General features: G+C 40.5%; 2 protein-coding genes across 5 annotated transcripts in view; one reads left to right on the top strand and one right to left on the bottom strand.

The window, feature by feature from the left end:
* LOC117180165 (pseudouridylate synthase 7 homolog) overlaps positions 1–20,153 on the bottom strand; it is a 156,334-nt gene that overhangs the window by 48,530 nt on the left and 87,651 nt on the right. For all 3 annotated transcript variants that reach the window (XM_033372517.1, XM_033372518.1, XM_033372519.1), the window contains one exon: positions 19,199–19,350. In XM_033372517.1, coding sequence (XP_033228408.1) covers positions 19,199–19,350 — 152 coding nt within the window. The remainder of the gene's footprint in view (positions 1–19,198; positions 19,351–20,153) is intronic.
* LOC117180167 overlaps positions 1–20,153 on the top strand; it is a 76,640-nt gene that overhangs the window by 13,882 nt on the left and 42,605 nt on the right. The window lies entirely within an intron of this gene.

The following is a 20,153-nucleotide window of genomic DNA, read 5'->3' as shown; positions in this document are numbered from 1 at the left end:
TTTTTGAAGTGAAAATTTGCATCACTGGCATTATTTTGAAATTTATTTGCCTCAGCGCATGATTTTTCGTCATTTTTTGAGGTTATGGCTCAACCATGACGTTATAGGTGATTTTTGATACCAAATTTGAATTCAGCGCCCCAAAATCCATAGGAATACGTGTGTCTTGTTACCACATCCGCACAATTTTTTTTGTGTGGTTGTGTAATCGTCCCTCGAACTCCACGTTTGCGGATCAACATTCAAGAAATCAGTGGCGATACCTAATTAAAAAAAAAATAACATCGTGTTCTTTGTAACGAAGCAATCCAGAGTTAAAGATTTTACATTCTCTTTTTCATTCCCTGAAAGTTTTTTTCATTTTAGAAATTTTTCATTCCGGGACGTTCTTTGATTGCCTCCGACATTTTTCTTTTACAATCAATGGATACGCTCTTGTCAAAAAAAGCTAATCCAATCAATAGTTCGCCTAAATACCAGAGGTGTCGCTCGAGCTTCTTTAAGGAAACTTGACAAATTTTTGAGCTTAAAACGTTACAATCTTTAATGGTTCTGAGAAACTCAAGATCGGTGATCGCTGCTCGCTGCTTTTAACTGGTTGTGGGTCGTAAACCAAACCTTCAAATATATAAATATAATAAAACAAATAATTTCTCGAATGCCTGCCGTTTCTTTTAAACTCCTTCTGAAGGCAGTTTCTTTAGGAACTTGTCCTCCGAAAAAAATATCGCTAATTCCAATAGCTCACGGTAATCACCCTGAAGAGCTACTTTTTTCTGTAACAAAAATGAAATATTTAGTGTAAAATAGATAAAAAGGTTTTCGTTCAATATTACTTGGTGTAAAAGAATACAATTAACAATTAAATACCGTAATCAAAAGTATTTATAATTCTTACCTCGAGCTTTAATCTCTCTTAAACGCTTAAAAAGCAAAACATCTGGGCCACTAGTAGGTTCTATACATTCTTCAAAGCTTCCCTTTAATATAATTTCATATATATGATGGCGACAAGCTAAATGCAAAAGATTTGTGTTTAATTTATTCTCTAGAAGAACGCAGGCACCACTCAATTCACTAGTGTTAAACAAGGTAGTGTCGAAATACAAACCACAAACTTCGTCTTGAAGATTCCATTTCATAGTTCAATAATTGCATTCGCTTGCGCTTCACCAGTCCCACTTTGAAGTTTTGGAATTCCCAGTAATTGATCGGTTCCTCCCCAGGATATAACAACAGGAAGTCGGTCCACATAATGATTTTGATTTTGTTAATCTGGTAGAAGTTTCCCGTCCCATTAAACAATAAGTTTTGTAGTGGGCAAAAAATTATTTTTTATTTCACCAGCAAGCTCTTGCCTGTGAGTCTCTCTCACCCTTCTTATTGATTCATGGCTTAGGTACAAGTCTTCCAATCTAAATCCTAAACTTTGAGCAACCGAAGAGATGACTCGTGCAGCCATTCTATAACTTACTTTTCCTCCGTCCAAACTCGCTGCTAAATCGAGGGTTATTAATTTGATCTTTTTCGGGTTATGAGTCGAATCATCTAATTTCGCAATATTTGGCAAAAGAGGCTCGTCAACGTTTTCAAACAAATTTTCAATGTTAGCATCTTCTTCTTCATCGGACCAAATATAATTACATAAATTTGAGAATATAGCACTATTCTGTGTACTCGCTGCAAAAAAATTTCAATACTACCATTTCAAAAAATTTAAACTATTTAAAAAAATATTTCGAAAATGTTGCAAAAATTTCACTGATCTAAATAATACTTTGAAGATTACACTGAAATTGAGGAATTTTTCAAGAAATTTAACAAATATTTCAAAAATTTGACCAAAATTTCACCGAATTCAATAATATTTTAAAGATTTCACTGAAATTAATGATTTTTTCAAAGATTTTTACAAATATTTCGAAAATTTGACAAAAATTTCACCGAATTCAGTAGATAGATAGATAAACGTTTATTTTTCGGTCTGCTGGCCTTAAAAAATTGACTTGCTTACACTTCCACTTTTTACAGAATTTTCCTACAACTACGTCTTACAAAGTACTATCCATCCACACCTTATAAATAATCCGCTCGCTCCTATAGCCTAACCTTCTTCGCTGCGCCTCGCCTCGTTGCGCACGCATTTCGCTCTTTTATCGCTATGCCTCGCATTACCAGCCTCTGTCTCCGCGGCTAATACCTAATACTTAACTACTATTTACAATATTTACATTTCTCTTACATCTACTTCCTCTCCTATTTACAATCTTTCCTTCTCCATTCCTCTTTCTCCTTTCTTCTCTATCTTAACCAACACCCCCTTCACCCATGCTACTACCCTTTTGCCACCCCTTTAATGCAACAATACCTCCATGCTTATCCCACTCCTTTCCACCTCTTCACATTCCTCCAACCAATACTCCAATTTTGCATCCCCCGTCCCGCACAATTCACACATTCTCTTCTCTCTAGAAAGCCAGAACCTATTACACTTCTCCATGCATCCGCACCTCATTCTCGCTATAAGTTCCTGACTTCCTTGCTCTCCTTTCTTACACAAATATTGCGCTCTCTCTCTTGGCATAATCCACACATAGTTTCCGTTATACCTTAACTCTCTTATTCTCTCCTCTCCTTCTGCCCTCTCTTTCTCCATGCCATTCTTTTGAACCAACTCATATACCTTCCTTCCTCGTGCATTCTGCTAACTTCATCCATTTGCAATCCATTCACTCTATACTATGTCTGTTCTCCTTCTCCCACCAACACACCCTAACCAATTTACTTCCCCCTCTTCCAAAAATGTCTCCACATATTTACACGCTCGACGCCCTGCTATAATCCCTAAACTCATTCTGGCTGTCCCCCTCCTGACAATATAGTTCGGCGTATTCCTTGCCAACCCCAGTATCCACTTTACATACCTCTCCTGTACGCTATTTACCTCATAATTTCCCTTCCAACCCCACACCTTCACTCCGTAAAATAAGACATTCATCACTACCGAGTCAAACAATTTCAGCTTCCTTTCAAAATCATCTGCGAACAATCTCTTCCCCAGCCTCCACACCTGCCTCATCACCACATTTGCCTTTCTCACTCTCTCTTTTATATGACCATCCACTCCACCATTTCTTCGAAACAGGAAGCCCAGGTACACAAACTGTTTCACCTCCTGTACCGCTTTTCCATTCCACTTCCACCCCCCTCCCCATCTCTCCCACCTCCTTTCCTGAACACCATAACCTTCGACTTTTCCGCATTTAACTCTAACCTGTTCTTGTCCAAGTAAAGTCTTAACCTCTTCATCATCTCCTTTAAAGCCTCTTCGCTCTTTTCCAACAGCTCTATGTCATCTGCATATGCGAGTGACCATATCCTGACTCCTCCTACCCTAACTCCTCTTACCACTCCGGCCACTAGCTTACTTTCCATATCCGCGATCAAAATTGCAAAACGCGTTAGGCTAAGCGGGCACCCTTGTCTCAACCCCCTATCCATCCAGAATCCCTCAGATTCCCTCCCCTCCTCTCACCCTATTTTTCGTCTCCTTATATACCTCCCTTACCCTCTCGATCAGGCCCCTCTTCACTCCCCTCTCCTCCATTGCCTCCCACAAGCTCCCCCTATCCACTGACGGGAACGCGCTCTTTAGATCTACAAAAAACGCGTACACTTTGGCACCCTTTTTGGTTAATTCTCTATCCACCACGTGTTGCAAGACATAAATATTGTCAATAGTGCTCCTTCTCTCTCTAAAGCCCGCCTGCGTCTCCGGCAATATTCCTTTCCCCTCAACATCCTTTCGCAGCCTATCTGCTAACACCATTGCGTATATTTTGTACGCAGTATTCATGAGCGTATTTCCTCTATAATGTTCCTGTCTCTCCCTATTCCCTTTCTTATACAGTGGCACGATCAACCCCTCTCTACACCCTCTTGGGAATCCCTCCCCCCTCCATACTTTTTTCATTATCCCCTTCAACCTCTTGTGTGCCAAACAGACACGCTTCGTTCTCTACTCCATTAATCCCTGCTGCCTTAGATTTTTTCATCTTCCCTATCTGCTTCTATATCTCCTCGTCATTCAGCTCCTCTTTATTTAACTCTCTGTTCCTTCTAATCCCCTCATCTCTCTTTCGAGTATCGGACCCCTGAAATGAATCCTTAAAAATTTTTCTCCATTCGTCGCTCCCTATCTTCTCACTTATCCCCTCCCTACGTTTCCTTAACCTATTAATTATCTTCCACACGTCCCCTTTTGTCTTAACATTTCTCAACTCCTCTTCCAGCTCTTTTTCTTTTTCCTGCTCTTTCTTCTTACACATCGCCCTAAACTCCTTCTTGATTTCTACGTACTCCTCCCTTTTCGCCGTTTCTTCCGTCCACTTCCTGTACTTCTTTTTCACCTTTCTCTTTATCATTTTACATTCCCTATCCCATCACGGCTGTACCATTCCTTTCTTCTTTTTCCTAAATATCTTCATTTGCACAGAACCTTTCACTTTCTCTTGTAGATCCTCCCATATCTTGTCCACAGACTCCCCCTCAAAGCTTACGTTGCCCAATTGCTCCTGATACTTCTCTATCGCCTCTCTCGTCCATGACACCCTCTCCCCTAACGACCCTTCTTCCCCACCCTGCCTTTCGCCAGCCTCCCCCTGTATCCACAAACTCAATGGCTGATGGTCTGATTCCACCCTTTCTTCCAATGCGAATTTCTTTATCTCCTCAAACCCTTGCATATTCATAATCACGTAGTCTATCTCCGATACACCCCTCTTACTCACATACGTGTATTCTCCCTCTTCGTCCCCTTTTACCATACCATTCGCCACCACCCACCCTCTATCCTCCATCCAGTCTCTTAGAATCTCCCCCTCTTTATTCATTATTTTATCCTTCGATTTTCTTTAAAGCTCTCCCCTTCATGGTACAGGCCCCCTTCCCGCCCAATTCTTGCATTAAGTCTCCCCCCATTACCACTATACCCTCATCTCTTTCTCCTAGTAAGTTTTCTACCCTTTCTTTAATCCCTTCCATTCCATCCTTATTGTACACAGTCACAAACTTATACATCACCCCTCCTATCTTTACAGCCCTCATTTTCACGCCCTCCCCTTCTCCCTCTCCATGAACTTCTTCCTCTAATCCATCCCTAACCCCTGTTATAATTCCCCCACTAGCCCTTCCTTTCCTTTTTACTGTGACGGCCTCCTGTAGCCTCCACCTATAACCCCCGGGCAACTTTCGCTCTACTCTATCTCATTCCTCTCTCTCTACCCACGTCTCTACCAGTCCAATCACATCAAATTCCTGAAGATACCTCCAGAAATCCTCATCTTTCTTCATTACCCCTGCTACGTTCCAGTACAACACCTTTAACATTTCTCCACCCTGCTTTACTCCCACCCCCCTACTTCCCCCGAAACAAATTCCCCTGCACTTCCTTCAACACCTCCTTCTCTTCGTCCCATACCCACATTTTCTCGTCTATTTTTATTTTCCGATACCCTACCTTCACTGCTCTCCCTTCGCTTCTCCTTCCTAGCCCTGTCATTTAGCATTCTCTGAAACTCCCTTTCCTTCCTCGTCAAATCTTGATCGATAAAAAACTTATTGTCCTTTATCTTATTCTTGTTACGCATTACCCCCAATTTTGCTTCCCAGCTCTCCAATTCCACCATCGCCACGTCATTCTCCTGTCTCCCCTCCAGCCTAACTTTCCCCTTCTTCCCCTCTCTTGAGCTTCAATCCTCTTATCACTATATTATTTCTCCTATCTGCCTTCTCTTTTCTCTCCATTTTCAACTCCATTGACCTTATCTTTTCCCTATCCGCTCTCTCCTCCTTTTCATACCTACGCTCTCCCACTTTCTCTTCTATCATGATCTCCACTTTCTCCCAAATACCTTGCTTCTCACCCTCCTTCCTGTCAACTGCTTCCATTCCCGACATGCCCTCCACCTTCTCCAGCCCTTTTCTTCCACATCCTAATATCTTCTTCCATCTCCTTTATTTTATCCTCTTTTTCCTTCCTTACCAACACCAAATCCCTCTGCAATCCTTTTACTCTTCCCCTCAGCTCTTTTACTTCCTTTCCCCATCTCTCATCTCTTACCCACAGGTCCTCCCTCATACTTTCCATCTGCTTCACAGCCCCCCTTACGTCCTCCCTTAAGCCTCTGATCACGCCTATCCGCACCCCGATAGCCTCCTTCTCCGCCTGCCCCTCCATTGGGGGGGGGGGTGACCTACGTGTTCGTACGCTTTTTTTAAAGGGACTCTCTAGCGCGCTTTTCTCCGAACTCTCTTTGCTTTCTCTTTTCCTCTTCAAGAGATCCTCCCCCTCACTTGCGCTGGACGCTCTCTCCCTTGCCTGATCGCTTCTTCCGCTCCGATTCTTCCCCCTCCTTGTCGCCGCACTTGACACCGGGCCACGCATAACTCGTGTCTCTCTGGAAATTTCCTCCCCGTCTACTTCACTACTAGCACTTCCAGTACTCTCGCTGCCGACCTCCCGCTCGTCCGTCAGTAACTGTAACCTATCCATATACAAAAGTACTCACTGCCGCCCACAGATGTCACTTAAGGCTGCTGCCGTTACCGCCCTAAAATTTCAGTTTCTTTGCTCTATTTCACCTCTCTCACTTACCCTTTAGCCACCCTTTTCTCACCTCTAACGTCCCCTATCACTACAAGAACCTTCCTTGCCCGCCATAAAAGTCCAAAAACTTAATCACAAAACTACCCAGCTTCCTTGGAAACCTAACCTCACTTTCCCTATTTAGCCAAATCCCCCCCCCCCCAACTATAATGTAAATTAATTTCTTTCTTCTCAATGTACCCCTTACAACCGTACTCACCTCCTAGACTTCCACCCTCACACTCCACTCACACCGTTCACACAAACTTTGTAAAAACTTCTCACCGCCTGTTACTGCACACTTTCTCACTACCGTTACCAACATGCAAGTCTCATTGAATTCAGCAATAGTTTAAAGATTCACAGAAATTCACAAAAAATTTCACAAATTTTTCGAAAATGTTGCAAAAATTTCACTGATGAATTTTTCAATAAATTTCACAAATATTTCAAAAATTTGACAAAAATCTCAAGGAATTCGGGAATATTTTAAAGATTTCACTGAAGTTGATGAATTTTTCAAGAAACTTTACAAATATTTCGAAAATTTGACAAAAATTTCACCGAATTCACTAATATTTTATAGATTTCACAGAACTCCATAAATTTCATAAATATTCCAAAACATTTTACAAGTATTTTATCGATCTAAATAATATTTTAAGATTTCACAGTAATTCAAAAATGCTTAGAAAAATGTAAGAAATATTTCCAAAATTTTACAAAAATTCTCCAGTTTAAATATTCTTCAAAAGCTTTCACGAAAATTCACAAGTGGTTTAAAACATTTATAAAATATTTCATAAGTGTTTCTAAAGATTTTGCAAAGATTTCAACTATTTCGGGCATTCTAAAGATTTTGCGATTTGAAGCTGCACGCCTGCATTTTTTTCAGTTGATTCGGACATTCGTATTTATCGTTATTATCGTTTAAAAAATCCATCTGATAAAATATAGAAACTTACTTTGATCTTTTTCGCAGTTGGTTTCATCTGTTGCTGAAGTTGTATCAACAATTGTTTCGAAAGAAACTTCACGTCATTTTCTTTGCTGTAAACGTAGGATCTCTTTGTCTTCACCTTCATTCATAATTTCAAGCGCATTTTGAACCGATATGTCAAACAAATTATCAAGCCGCTCTACCAATTCTAATTCCTTTTCTGGTTGACTTGCAATGCATCTGCATCTACCTTTTTGAATCTTTCTCCATTCCTTGAATAAATATTCGATTTTATCAGCAGAACGGTAGACACTCTTTTTTGGAATATTTGTTCGATCCCAGAATAACGTACACTTTTCAATAACACTTGAAGCACTTTTACGAACAGTTTCTTAAGGTTATATGTTGATAAAAAAAATTGGAGCACTTATTTTTTTTAGGGTAATTTACGCCCACGTAATTCAGCTTTGGGGTGTCCTATTAACCATATAAAATCCGAATCACGCGTATTAGTCATAACTGAAGATTCTTTAAATTTAATATTTTGATGAAAAAATCTAAATATATTTTATGCAACAAGACTAAAATAATGACTTTAATAACGTTGCACCGATAGTTTTACGCGCGCGTACCTCTTCCTACTGATGTTCGGAAACTTCTGTCTGCAAATTCAATCATTGTCATAGTTTGCACCTTTATAAAGACGTATCCATAAAGTACGGTATTTACAAGTGAAAAAGATACAAATTAAATGCAGGTAAGACTGAGAAAGATAATGCTATAGATAATACTGAGAAAGATAATAATAAATCGTTGAAAATGTTTAGAAGTTTAGAAAAGCAGCCAGTAGTCTAGTACAGGTAGAAGAAACTTTTAAATTCTTATTGTCCATTGCGATAACCTGTGCCCAAGACCATAAAATTCGCAGGTAAGTATCTCGCCCACTTCCCCATAATCCGCTTAATGTAACAAAAGTGCCAAGGAAAAGTTAATATTTCCTTGAACAGTTGACGATTTTATGAACTTCGATCGATTACTCAACCGAAAACTTTGAAAGCATAGTGTCACCTCTAAATGTTACTTAAAGATTATTTAAAAAAATGGACATTAGTTTTTAAGTATGAGGAACAGGTTTCCATTTGCAAATAATAAAAAATCGAAGGTCTGTCACTTTGGGACACCCTAATGAGTAACATTTCCACGAATGTAAAACTCGAGTTTGAATAATTACGCCTCCTACATCGTAGGGCTCCCGACAATGGGTTGGCCAACCATGCCGACCACTTTAGAGCTGCGGGAGCAAATGAAAATGAATTCAATGCGATGGATCGGCGAAATCTCGGGACGAGAAACACCCGGAACTATCGCATTTTTCGCATCAAGATCTGCGAAACCATGCCGAACTACTCCAAAAAAGGGGTTATGTAAACGGAACGCCTACTTTACCACAGCTAGAACAAGCCGGCAACAGAGAAAGAGAGGCGACACTAAGACCAACCGCGGGTAGGCATCCCATAGAGGAAGAGCGATGCTTTATGACCCGGAGAAACATCAAAACTCAGGTTTCTCTAAAGGCTAAAGCTCTGGCTGAAATGGATGACGAGCTTAGTGGACATTTTTCCGAAGAATCTGACCTCTGGGCGCGCGAACTCCGGATCCGTTATCACACACTTAACAAGTCAAAGCCGCTGACCATCAGACAGCATATTGTTGAGAGAATACGAATACTATTTAACGCTAAGAGAAGTCTTAAGCGGTGAGAGATATGAATCAAAGAAAACCAACCGTTTCTCTCTGACACATCTCGACTCATCCAAGACCCTCCAGTTACTGTGGATTACCCGCCCAAACTACAGACGATCGAAGCATTTTAGAGAGAAGTCTACGATGTCCAGCATAGACTGGCCAAAGATTTAGAGAACATAAATGGCTTCAAGGAGCTTTGTGATGCTCTCATAACACCTTAGGAAGATTGCTCACCCATCACTACCGAGGAGGGGAAAAAATTATTAAGAGGTATGAAGAACAATTCCGCTTCGAGACCAGATGGTATCAAGACCTTCTGGTGGAAGAAGTTTTCTTTAAATAATCAAAATCTGGTCTGTATTTTCACCTCACATTTAAAGTCAAAATAGCCGTGAAGGAATAGCCGTGGATCATCCGCAAATAGTGAGGTGCATAGAGAGATTGATGCCGCTTTGGAAAACCAGATTTACTATCTCATCTGGAAAAAATCGTGTGACAACTAACAAGGTCACCTTTCAGAGAGGTGTCTTTCAGGGCGACACCATGAGCCCACTTCTCTTTTGTCTCACATTATTGCCACTACCTCTAGCATTTTGCCATTCCGACGGGAACTTTTGCGGCAAACTTGTAGATCGAAAATACAAGGTCACTCATGTATTTTACATGGTCAATCTTAAGATCTATGCTAAAAACAAAGAGCAACTACATCTAGCTCTAGGACCCTGAGTTCGTCGATAGAAGCGCTATGCAACACCTTTGCGCTGGAGAGACTTATACATACCTGGGCGTGCCACAGAGCCGCATTCAGGATGTGACATCTATAAGGATACACTCCGAAGCAGATACAAACGTCTCGTCCGGCAGATTTAGTCTTCCGAAATGTCGGCGAGCAACAAAGTATCTGCAACGAACATGCTTGCCGTCCCTGTACTACTCTATTCATTTGGAGTGGTTTCCATGGTCAGTGCCGTGTGAACTAACTTTTGTTTTCCTTAAATCACCCGGATTGATGTCTGGTACAGAGGGTTTCATTTTGGTATACCAAGACGCTGTCATTTCCACTTTAAGATACCGTGGCTATATTTTGAGCCAAGACATACATACTATCTAGTTGTACAACTCATGCGGGAACGACCTACATTCAAAGGCACAATGCGGGACTCGAGTGCTTTATTACCATCTCTGTCACTCTTACGGTATTAACCTTAATATTGCTCCTCTAAATGTTCCTGAAGAAATCGAGTCAATTGTCGAGAATGAGAAGTGCCGCATATACTGGAACTTTATATTCTCAACAATTGTTTCTGTGGTACACTCGAGGCCTGATATAGTTCTTCTTGACTTCAAGAAGCGAACCATGTTCGTTTTCGAATTTTCGGCACCAGCTGAAGGCGGTCGTCCTTAAGTCGCTTCGTACTGTCAGGGTACACGAAACTTTTGCCGGGTCATAGTATTGATTCCGTTACAGACTGTAACCACCTATCTCACGGTCGTGAGACGTGGTTGTGGCTGAAATTTTACCGCGATTTCGCTGGGAGCGGGTGCAGTGTGTCACATTAGCACCAGCTTCCGGCGAAATGTTGCGAATTATACATCATAGAAGACTTTTTTACATCTCGTTTAAAAGCTTTTGTAATGTACTTTTAAATTGTACACACAAATTGTTTAACGATACACAGAGTTCCTTCTGCGCATGCCTAAGGTTGTGAAATTTTGAAAAAATTTAGACGCGCCTATGATCGCTTGCATGGCTACCAAAAATAAACGTATTTTAAAAAATCAAATCATATTTTAAATTAAATTGCAAGAGCTTTAAAATAAGCCCGAGAACGTTATTTTAAGTCAATTTTTTTAATCAAGTTATGGACATTTTTTATGACAAATGAGCTTTTTTATTCAACCTATTATATTTTTAATACTATTCATCTTTAAAAAATGTTCCTTTTTGGGTAAAGAATCAAGTTAAATTCTTTTTAAAAATAAGAAAATTTTTTTAATTTTTAGAAAAAAAAGTTGTTTTGAAATTTGTTTACAAATTTTTCTGAAATTAAATTGTACGTGTATACATACAAAAAACGTGTTCACGAGATTTAAATAAAATGAGTATCTAAAAATACCATTATCACATATGAAATTTATTCTCTATAATAACACAACTTTACAGTTTTATTCGTAGTCATACACTTCTATTTTATAGACGTAACCGCTATTTGTCTTTGTTTACTATAATTACAAACACAATAATATACAATAATATATTGTTGATGTCTTTAACCAGTTTAACAAAATTCACGAAATAATTAGAAATTTTAAAACAAAAGTTGTATAAAGTTATCTGTGCTGCGGGACGCCATTCTTGGAAAATCGAACGTGTGCGCCTGGGCCTGCTCTGAGCTGCTGCGCAGGCACACACGTACGATTTTGAAAAATTGGTGTCCAGCAATGATATTTTTAAACGCTACTTTTATTTAAACCCTTAAACACGTTTTTTTATACATCTACGTAAAATTTAATTTAAAAAAAAATTGGTAAAAAATTTTTTAAAAAAATTCTAGAAGTTTCAAAATAGTTGTAGTATTGACAACAATTTAACTTGATTCTATATCCAAAAAGGAACAGCGGTCAAAGTCGTTTCTCAAATTTTTGCAAAATTTCACAACTTCAAGCATGCGCAGAAGGAAATCTGTGTATCGTTAAAAAGTTTGTTTGGAGCAGGTAGGGTATTTGAGCGGTAGTGTATATCGGTTTCGATTCAGGCAATTCACCAGTGAAAGCTTGGCATCTTTAAGAGCGCCGATAATAAGGACGATTAATTAAACAGAATATCCTGGGTACAAACGTCGAGAATATAAAGTTCCTGTATACGCGGAACTTTTCATTCTCGACAATTGGCTCTAGACACAGTCTTAATATGCCAAAATGAAACACTCCGTGCCCTACTTCAATCCGGGTGATTTAAGGAAAGCAAACTTAGCTCAAACGACATTGACTGATCCTCCACATTTCTGCAAAAGATGCCGTGCATCTTCTTATCAAGGAGCTGCTCATGGAAATGTTTTTCTTCTGTGCTTTCTGAAGGGGTCTACCCACTTTAGACGCGCAAAAAAAGTCTATATTCAAGAATTTTTTTATAGGTTTAAATGATAGATTTTGATATACAGGGTGATTTTTTAATCTTGAAACTTTTAATTCATAACAGTTTTTCATAGAGTGCCTATTTTTCGAGATATTTGAAATTTTAAAGCAAAAAAAATCACCTTGTATATACAAGGTGATTTTTTATACACTCAATAAATACACTCTCGAAATGCATAACATTTTTTTTTTTTTAATTATTTGATTCTAAATTAATAAAATGGCGGACATATTTCAAAAAGTAAGGAAAAAAACACGTATTTTTTCACATTTATTTGCAAACAAAAAATAGTTAAAATCAACATTTCCAAAAAAAAAACTTGAGCTTAATCAACGATGCCTGGACCATACATTATGTCTTCAGTGTTTTCATAATGCTCGTTTTCATCTGAAATAGACTGTCTGCAATTGAAATCGATTTTTGGAGAATTCTAAAGTGGGTTATACCCCTTAATCCGGGCTTTCAGGAGAGAGTACTCTTGATAGATAAGATTTTCTGCATGCTTTTGTCAATGTGCATAACCTTCCGTGTCCCAATATCAAGCGGTCTGAGCTCGTTTTTCGTCTATGCAACCACTCCAAATGAATCAGAATACTACCGAGACGGCAAGCATGTTCGTGGCAGATTATTTTTCCTCGCCGACAGTTCAGAAGACCAATTCTGCCTGATGAAACTTTTACATCTGCTTCGGAGAGTATCCTTTAAAGACGTCACATTCTGAATGCGGCTCTGTAGCACACCCAGTTATATAAAATTCGTTCGAAAATCTTTAGAGCTAGACGTAGTTGCTCTTTATTTTTCGCACCGATATTAACATCATCAATGTAAAATACATAAGTGACCTTGTGCTTTCGATTTTCAGATTGGCCACAAAAGTACTCCTGGAAATGGCGAAGTTCTAGAGACGGTGACAATAATATTAATTTTTCGGCAGGACTACGGATACCATCTTGATACCATCCGGTCCCGAAGCTGAATAGTTCTTCATACCTCTTAATACTTTTTCCCCTCTTCGGTAGTGATGGTTGAGCAATCTTCCTAAGGTGTTATGAGGGCATCACAAAGTTGCTTGAAGCTATTTATGTTTTCTAAATCTTCGCTCAGTCTATACTGAACATCGTAGACTTCTCTCCAAAATGCTTCGACCTCCTGTGGTTTGGGCGGATAGTCCACAGAAACTGGATGGTCTTGAAAGAGTCGAGATGGGTCAGAGAGAAACTGTTGGTTTTCTTTGATTCACCTCTGTGACCGCTTTAGACTTCTCTTAGCGTCAAATAGTATTCGTATTCTCTCAACAATATACTGCCTGATGGTCAGCAGCTTTGACTTGTTAAGTGTGTTATAACGGATCCGGAGTTCGTGCGCGAACTTTCAAACTTTCGCGGCGAACTTCCTGCCAGATGTTATGTAGTCAATCACACATTGAATGCGGGACGCGTACGGTCTTGCCCAACCTATCTTTGCGGCGAGTTGATGCATTCGTACTTTCGTCTTATGATCAACCGTTGGTTTTGTTTTACGGTTCGCATCGGCCAAAGCTCTAGCTGCATTATATACCCGACAATTGATAGTTCCGAGGTCGGATTTTTCGGAAAAATGTTCAAGGCTCGTGACCCATTTCAGCCAGATCTATAGGCTTGATAGAAACCTGGGTGTTGATGTTTCTCTATGTCATAAAGCATCGCTCTTCCCTCTATCGGATCCCTCTATCCCTCTATTCTCTGTTGCCGGCTCGTTCTGGTATTATTAGCGCAGGTGCTCCGCTTATATGGTTCTATTGCTTTGAGCCGCATTTACTACAACTATCTTTGGTGTTGTCATTGTTGTTCCCACGAGAAGCTAGGGAAAGGGGTTCGTTCATCCTTGTAGAGCCCCGCATGCAAGGATAAGGCTGCATACTCTGAGAGGTCGCCCGATGTCCCAGAGTCACCGTTCTAGACACCTCACCGAGGTGCCATTCAGTTTTCGGCACGATTTTCACACCTCCGCTTGGGGGTTACTTCCTTCGGGACCACCCCTGGACAATTGTCCGCAACTGCCTATTTATTTTTGTAACCATATTCAGCGGAAACTCTTGGTACAGGGACCCTCTATCCACAAACCGAGGACGCGATTGGTGGCTTTGTCATACGCCCTTCGGTTTGATTCTAGAGGAATCAAATGCAGCGAGAGCTTTGGCCGATGCGAATCGTAAAACAAAACCAACGGTTGATCATAAGACCAACAGACGAATGCATCAACTTGCCATAAAGATAGGCTGGGCAAGACAGTACGCGTCCCGCATTCAGTGTGTGATTGACTATATCACATCTGGTAGGAATTTTACCGCCAAGGTTCGAAAGTTTGCGCACGAATTCCGGACCCGTTATCACACACATCTGACGCTAAGAGAAGTCTAGAGCGGAGGGAGAGGTGGGTCAGAGAAAATCAACAGTTTCTCTCGGACCCATCTCGACTCTTCCAAGACTCTCCAGTTACTGTCGAACACCCACCCAAATCAGAGGAGGTCGAAGTATTTTGAAGAGAAGTCTACAAAGTGCAGCATAGACTGGACGGAGACTCAGAAAATATAAATAGCTTCAAGGAGCTGTGTGATGCCTCCATAACTCCTGATAAAGAATGGCCAACCATCACTACCGAGGAGGTGAAAAAAATATTAAGAGGGATGAAGAACTATTCCGCACCGGGACTAGATTGTATCAAAACCTTCTGGTGGAAGAAGTTTTCTTCAACCCATCAGCATTTGGCCCGTATTTTCACCTCATATAAGTCGGAAGAGCCGATTCCGGAGTGGTTGGTGGAAGGGCGCACAATACTCCTGGCGAAAATAGGCAACTTAGCTGACCCGAAAAATTACATGGCAATCACTTGTGTGAACACACTTCATAAGATATTCACAGCTATCCTAAATGATAGGATTGTTCGGGCAATTGAGCCTGTGCGGCAAGAAATGTATGAACAACGAGGCTCAAAGAAAGGCATAGCGGGATGTCGGGAGAAACTGCTCATCGATAGATGTATCTGCAAAGATGCATCATTCTACCAGCGTGACCTATCGATGGCCTGGATTGATTATCGGAAAGCTTTCGATTCAACCTCCCATAGACTTATCATCTGTCTTTTGGAGATCTTAAAGGTTCATCCGCAAATAGTTAGGTGCATAGAGAGAATGATGCCGCTTTGGAAAACCAGATTTACTATCTCATATGGAAAAAATCGTGTGTGATGAGCCCACTCCTCTTTTGCCTTACATTATTGTCACTATCTCTAGCACTTCGCCATCTCGACGGGCACTTGTGCGGCAAACCTGCAGATGGAAAGTACAAGATCACTCATGTATTTTACATGGACGATCTTACGATCTATGCTAAAAACAAAGAGCAACTACATCTAGCTCTAGGGATTGTGGAACGATATACTAAGGAAATTGGAATGGAATTTGGGTTAGACAAATGCGCCAAGGTTTATTTGAAGCGAGGAAAACTTCATGGCATCCCTGGAGATCCTGAGCTCGTTGATAGAAGCGCCATACGACACCTTTGCGCTGGAGAGACTTATACATACCTGGGCGTGCCACAGAGCCGCATTCAGGATGTGACATCTATAAAGGATACTCTCCGCAGCAGATACAAATGTCTCATCCGACAGATTTGGTCTTCCGAACTGTCGGTGCCGAAAATTCGATAACGAGCATGGTTAGCTTCTCGAAGTCAAGAAGAACCATGTCAGGCCGAAAACTAAAGACATTTCAGGACAAGGAGGAACATTAATATACAGTTTACTTCTAAGCACTACGTCTGGCTGAAATGGATGCCTCCTTTTATGAGGATATCTCGGAGGAGTCTGACCTCTGGATGTTCAGTTGTTCAGTTTATGGTGATGTGAGATCTTTGGCTGATTCAAATAGAAGGCTGGAACCGACGATGGATCAAAAGATCAAAAAACGCATGCATCAACTGAACCAGAACATTAGGTGGGCAAGACAGATTGCGTCTCTTGTTCAGTGCGTGATTGAGTACTTAACATCTGGTAGAACGTTCACGGAAAGGGCTTGAGAGTTCGCCCAAGAACTGAGGACCTTTAATCACACACTGAAGAAGTTACAGCTGCTGACAGTCAAGCAGCATATTGTGGACGAAATACGGATGTTATCTGATGCAATTGGAGAAAGATAGATTAGGGAGAATTAAAAGTCTCTTCCGCTTCAAGAAGTATTAAGAACGTATCGTGGAAGAAGTTTAGTTCTACACACCAACATCTGGACTGCACATTCACCTAATATTTAAAGTCAGAAACGCCAATTCCGCATTGGCTATTGTTTGGACGCACTATACTCGTACCGAAAAAGGCAACTTGTCCAACCCAGAGAATTACAGGCCAATAACTTGTTTAAACACATTGTATAAGACCTTTACAGCGGTCCCAAACAACAGGATTGTTGAAAAATTGCGCCTGTGTGGAGAAAGATGTGCGAACGTGGCTCGAAAAAAGAGTAACAGGATGCCGAGAGAATCTTCTAATTAATAGGTGCGCCTGCAAAGACGCAGTAGCCCATAAACGCGTTCTGTCAGTGGCCTGGATTGGCTACCGAAAAGCTTTCGATTCAACCTCTAATCGACTTATCATCTGACCGTTGGAGAGCTTGAAAGTTCATTCATATATAGTGAGATGCATAGAGATATTGATGCCCCTTTAAAAAATTAGATTTACTATCTCATCTTGAAAGAATCTAGTGACAACGAATAACGTTTCCTTCTATAGGGGCGTCTTTCAGGGCGAAACCAAGTGTCCTCTGCTTTTTTGCATCACACGTCTGCCTCTATCTCTCGCACTACGAAATTCTTCTGGATACCTCTGTGACGACACTAATCACGGCAAGCATAAGGGCACTCATGTATTTTATTTGAATGACCTAAAGATCTATACTTCTGGTAAAAGCAAACATCAGAGTGTTTTAAATATCGTCAACCAGATACAAGCATCTTATTCGGAAGACTTGGTGTTCAAATCTGTCGGCGTTGAACAAGATATCTGCGACTAACATTCTTGCCGTCCCGGTTCAACTCTACTCCTTTAGGCCTAACATAGTTTTCCAAGATTTCAAGAAACATACACATACATGTTAAAAAAAATTAAAACAACCACCGCATGGTCCTACTGGGAGCATCCGCCATCTCAAAATGACACTGCTGCCAGTAGAAACGCAGTAAACCACACTTATGATCATGTCTGACGATCGTGGACAGGTGGTCACAGGACACGATGAAATCACAACGACAGGTCGACGAAACCCTCGTGTGTCTTGAGGACACGAAGCGATCCAAGGATGGCAGCTTTATGCATCCAGCTCGCAAGTGCCGTTGCATATTTTTGGCTTAGTACCCGCTTCTGGTGAAATGGAAGCGAAAGTCTGAACGAGTTCAAAAGAAAGGTGAATCGACTAGTTCATACTTTTACGCCAAGGTCAAGTTATGTAACGACCTGAATTTAAATGTGTCTGATACGAAAGAGCAAGTCCTCGTCGGTTTGCACTCCCGAGATTCTAGTTCAGCTATGTCAAGTCGTGATCACATCGATCTTAACGGGTTGTATCAGGATTTATTGAAACATGAACGTCCACCGATCATCATTGTAAAATTTAAAGGGAAAATTCAACAAGTTTGGTCCCGCTTACAGGGGACCTTGGTTCTACGCACAGTCGTAGAATTAACAGTATAGAAACCACGTAAATTTAATTTTTTTCCTGACATGAGGCGGTACGTAAAGCAGCATGTGCAAAACTGTCTTTAGTGTTTATGGTCCAATGCTAAAACAGGTCGCCAAGTGGACCTGTTGCACCCTATGCATCCTATGGATTACCGATTGAGATACTTGCTTCACGTCTCATGCGTTTGAGGAATTTTGTTCTAAAAAAGGGATTCATCACTCGTTAACTTCACCCCGCCTCCCCCAAGCTAACGGGATAATCGAGTGGTCCAACAACAACGGTTTAAGCCAGCATCCGGCATTCAAGAGGTACGGACTGGGATCAATTTTTAAAAGAAGTCCAGAGAGATTTAAACTGTTCGGTAAATGAAACAACCGGAAAGAGCCATTTCGAAGCCTTATTTGGATTCACAAAGCGGCACAATGAGGGAGAACTTCGCAAGCTAATTGACGACAGAGAAATTTAACCAAATTTAACAATAATCCACTCGAAAAAGAATTTTAAATGAACACACTCATTATAAAGAACGTTACGATAAGGGACATATGTCAAATGTCACTTTTGCTATTGGCGACGTAGTTTCAATGCCAAATTTCCCCACACTGTCTGGTGAGTCAACCAAATTACAAAAACGCTTCACAGACCCTTTTGTCATTTCGAGTGTCCTTCCAGATGATATGTACGGTGTAGTGGATCTACGTTTGAATAGCTGAGGACATTAATATGCTTCCACCGCACAGATTTTTCGTTAATGATTCATGTTAATAGCCTGTAACTTTGAACATTAAACTAATATTAACGGTCCTTTTCCCTCTGCTGAACAATTGCTATTTAGTGTTTGACGACATATCGCTTGAACTCCATTTCAAGTTACAGAGAGCTAATTGAAACTCTACTAACGATGGGTGACACAAATGAGGCATTAGGTAAGAGTATTAATAAGCGATATGATTTTGTTAAGGAAATGCACGATGCTACCCAGTCGTGTCGTATAAGTCGAAAAATATTCTTAAAATGTCTTACCTGGTGAACTTTTGAATGATTGTACTTCCCTTACTTCATCGATGTCAGAAGCAACCAAATCTTCATTTGGTTCATTGTATTGGACGATGCTCCATGTCAAATTAAGTGGAACTTGTATTATTCTTCTATAAGATCCGCCTAGCGTGTACTTCCTGAAATAGAGATATTTCATTATATCTTTTGTATGGGAAAGAGGGGAGGGAAGGACAGGGCAGGGCAGGAAAGCGGTATAGAGGATTCTTGTGGAGCAAACGTGGATGCCATCCACGTAAGATCTTTTCAGTATAAAGAAATTTTTTCAGAAATTTTCTTAAATTAGGAATATAGATTCATTACAGTGCACTCTAATGGTATAAGCGCTTAAGCCCTATCGCAGGGTATGGAAAAAGCCACATACTTTACCTTGACTGCTAAACTTTTCATAAAAATTTTTTTAACGAACAAAACAAAGAGGTTTATTGAAACACTTTCACGGCTTTTATAGAATAACGTGAAGTTGGTACGTCTTTAATTAGCATTTTTTTATGTGCGGGTAAGAAATGCTACTTTGGTCGTCTATTTAGCAATAGAAAAATGTTAAGTTCCCCATGAAATGATTATTGTAGTGTTTCAAAGTTCGTTCCATAGATGGCCTTGATTATTTTTTCACGCAAACAATATATTTCTTCGCGTCAATCCACGCTGATTGTGATCCCAAGTTTGGTATATAGAAATACTGTGCTTGTACTTGTGCTAGGACGCTTAAGAGGAACACGAAGCAACAACCCTCACCCATAATAATAATAATAATAATAATAAAAAGAGCCTCGGTGGCTCAGTTGGTTAGACCCTCGGACTTCACCTCAGAGGTCCCGGGTTCGATCCCTGAGCCGGTACCTCTGGAAATTTTTCAATGTACCTTTACCGAGGTTCTGGTGGTTCGGAACCCACCTTAAGCTGTAGGTCCCCCCATCGT

Source organism: Belonocnema kinseyi, chromosome 9, assembly GCF_010883055.1.
Source record: "Belonocnema kinseyi isolate 2016_QV_RU_SX_M_011 chromosome 9, B_treatae_v1, whole genome shotgun sequence".
NCBI lineage: Eukaryota > Metazoa > Arthropoda > Insecta > Hymenoptera > Cynipidae > Belonocnema > Belonocnema kinseyi.
Note: the sequence above shows the minus strand (reverse complement) of the source record. Positions and strands in the feature narration are given on the sequence as shown.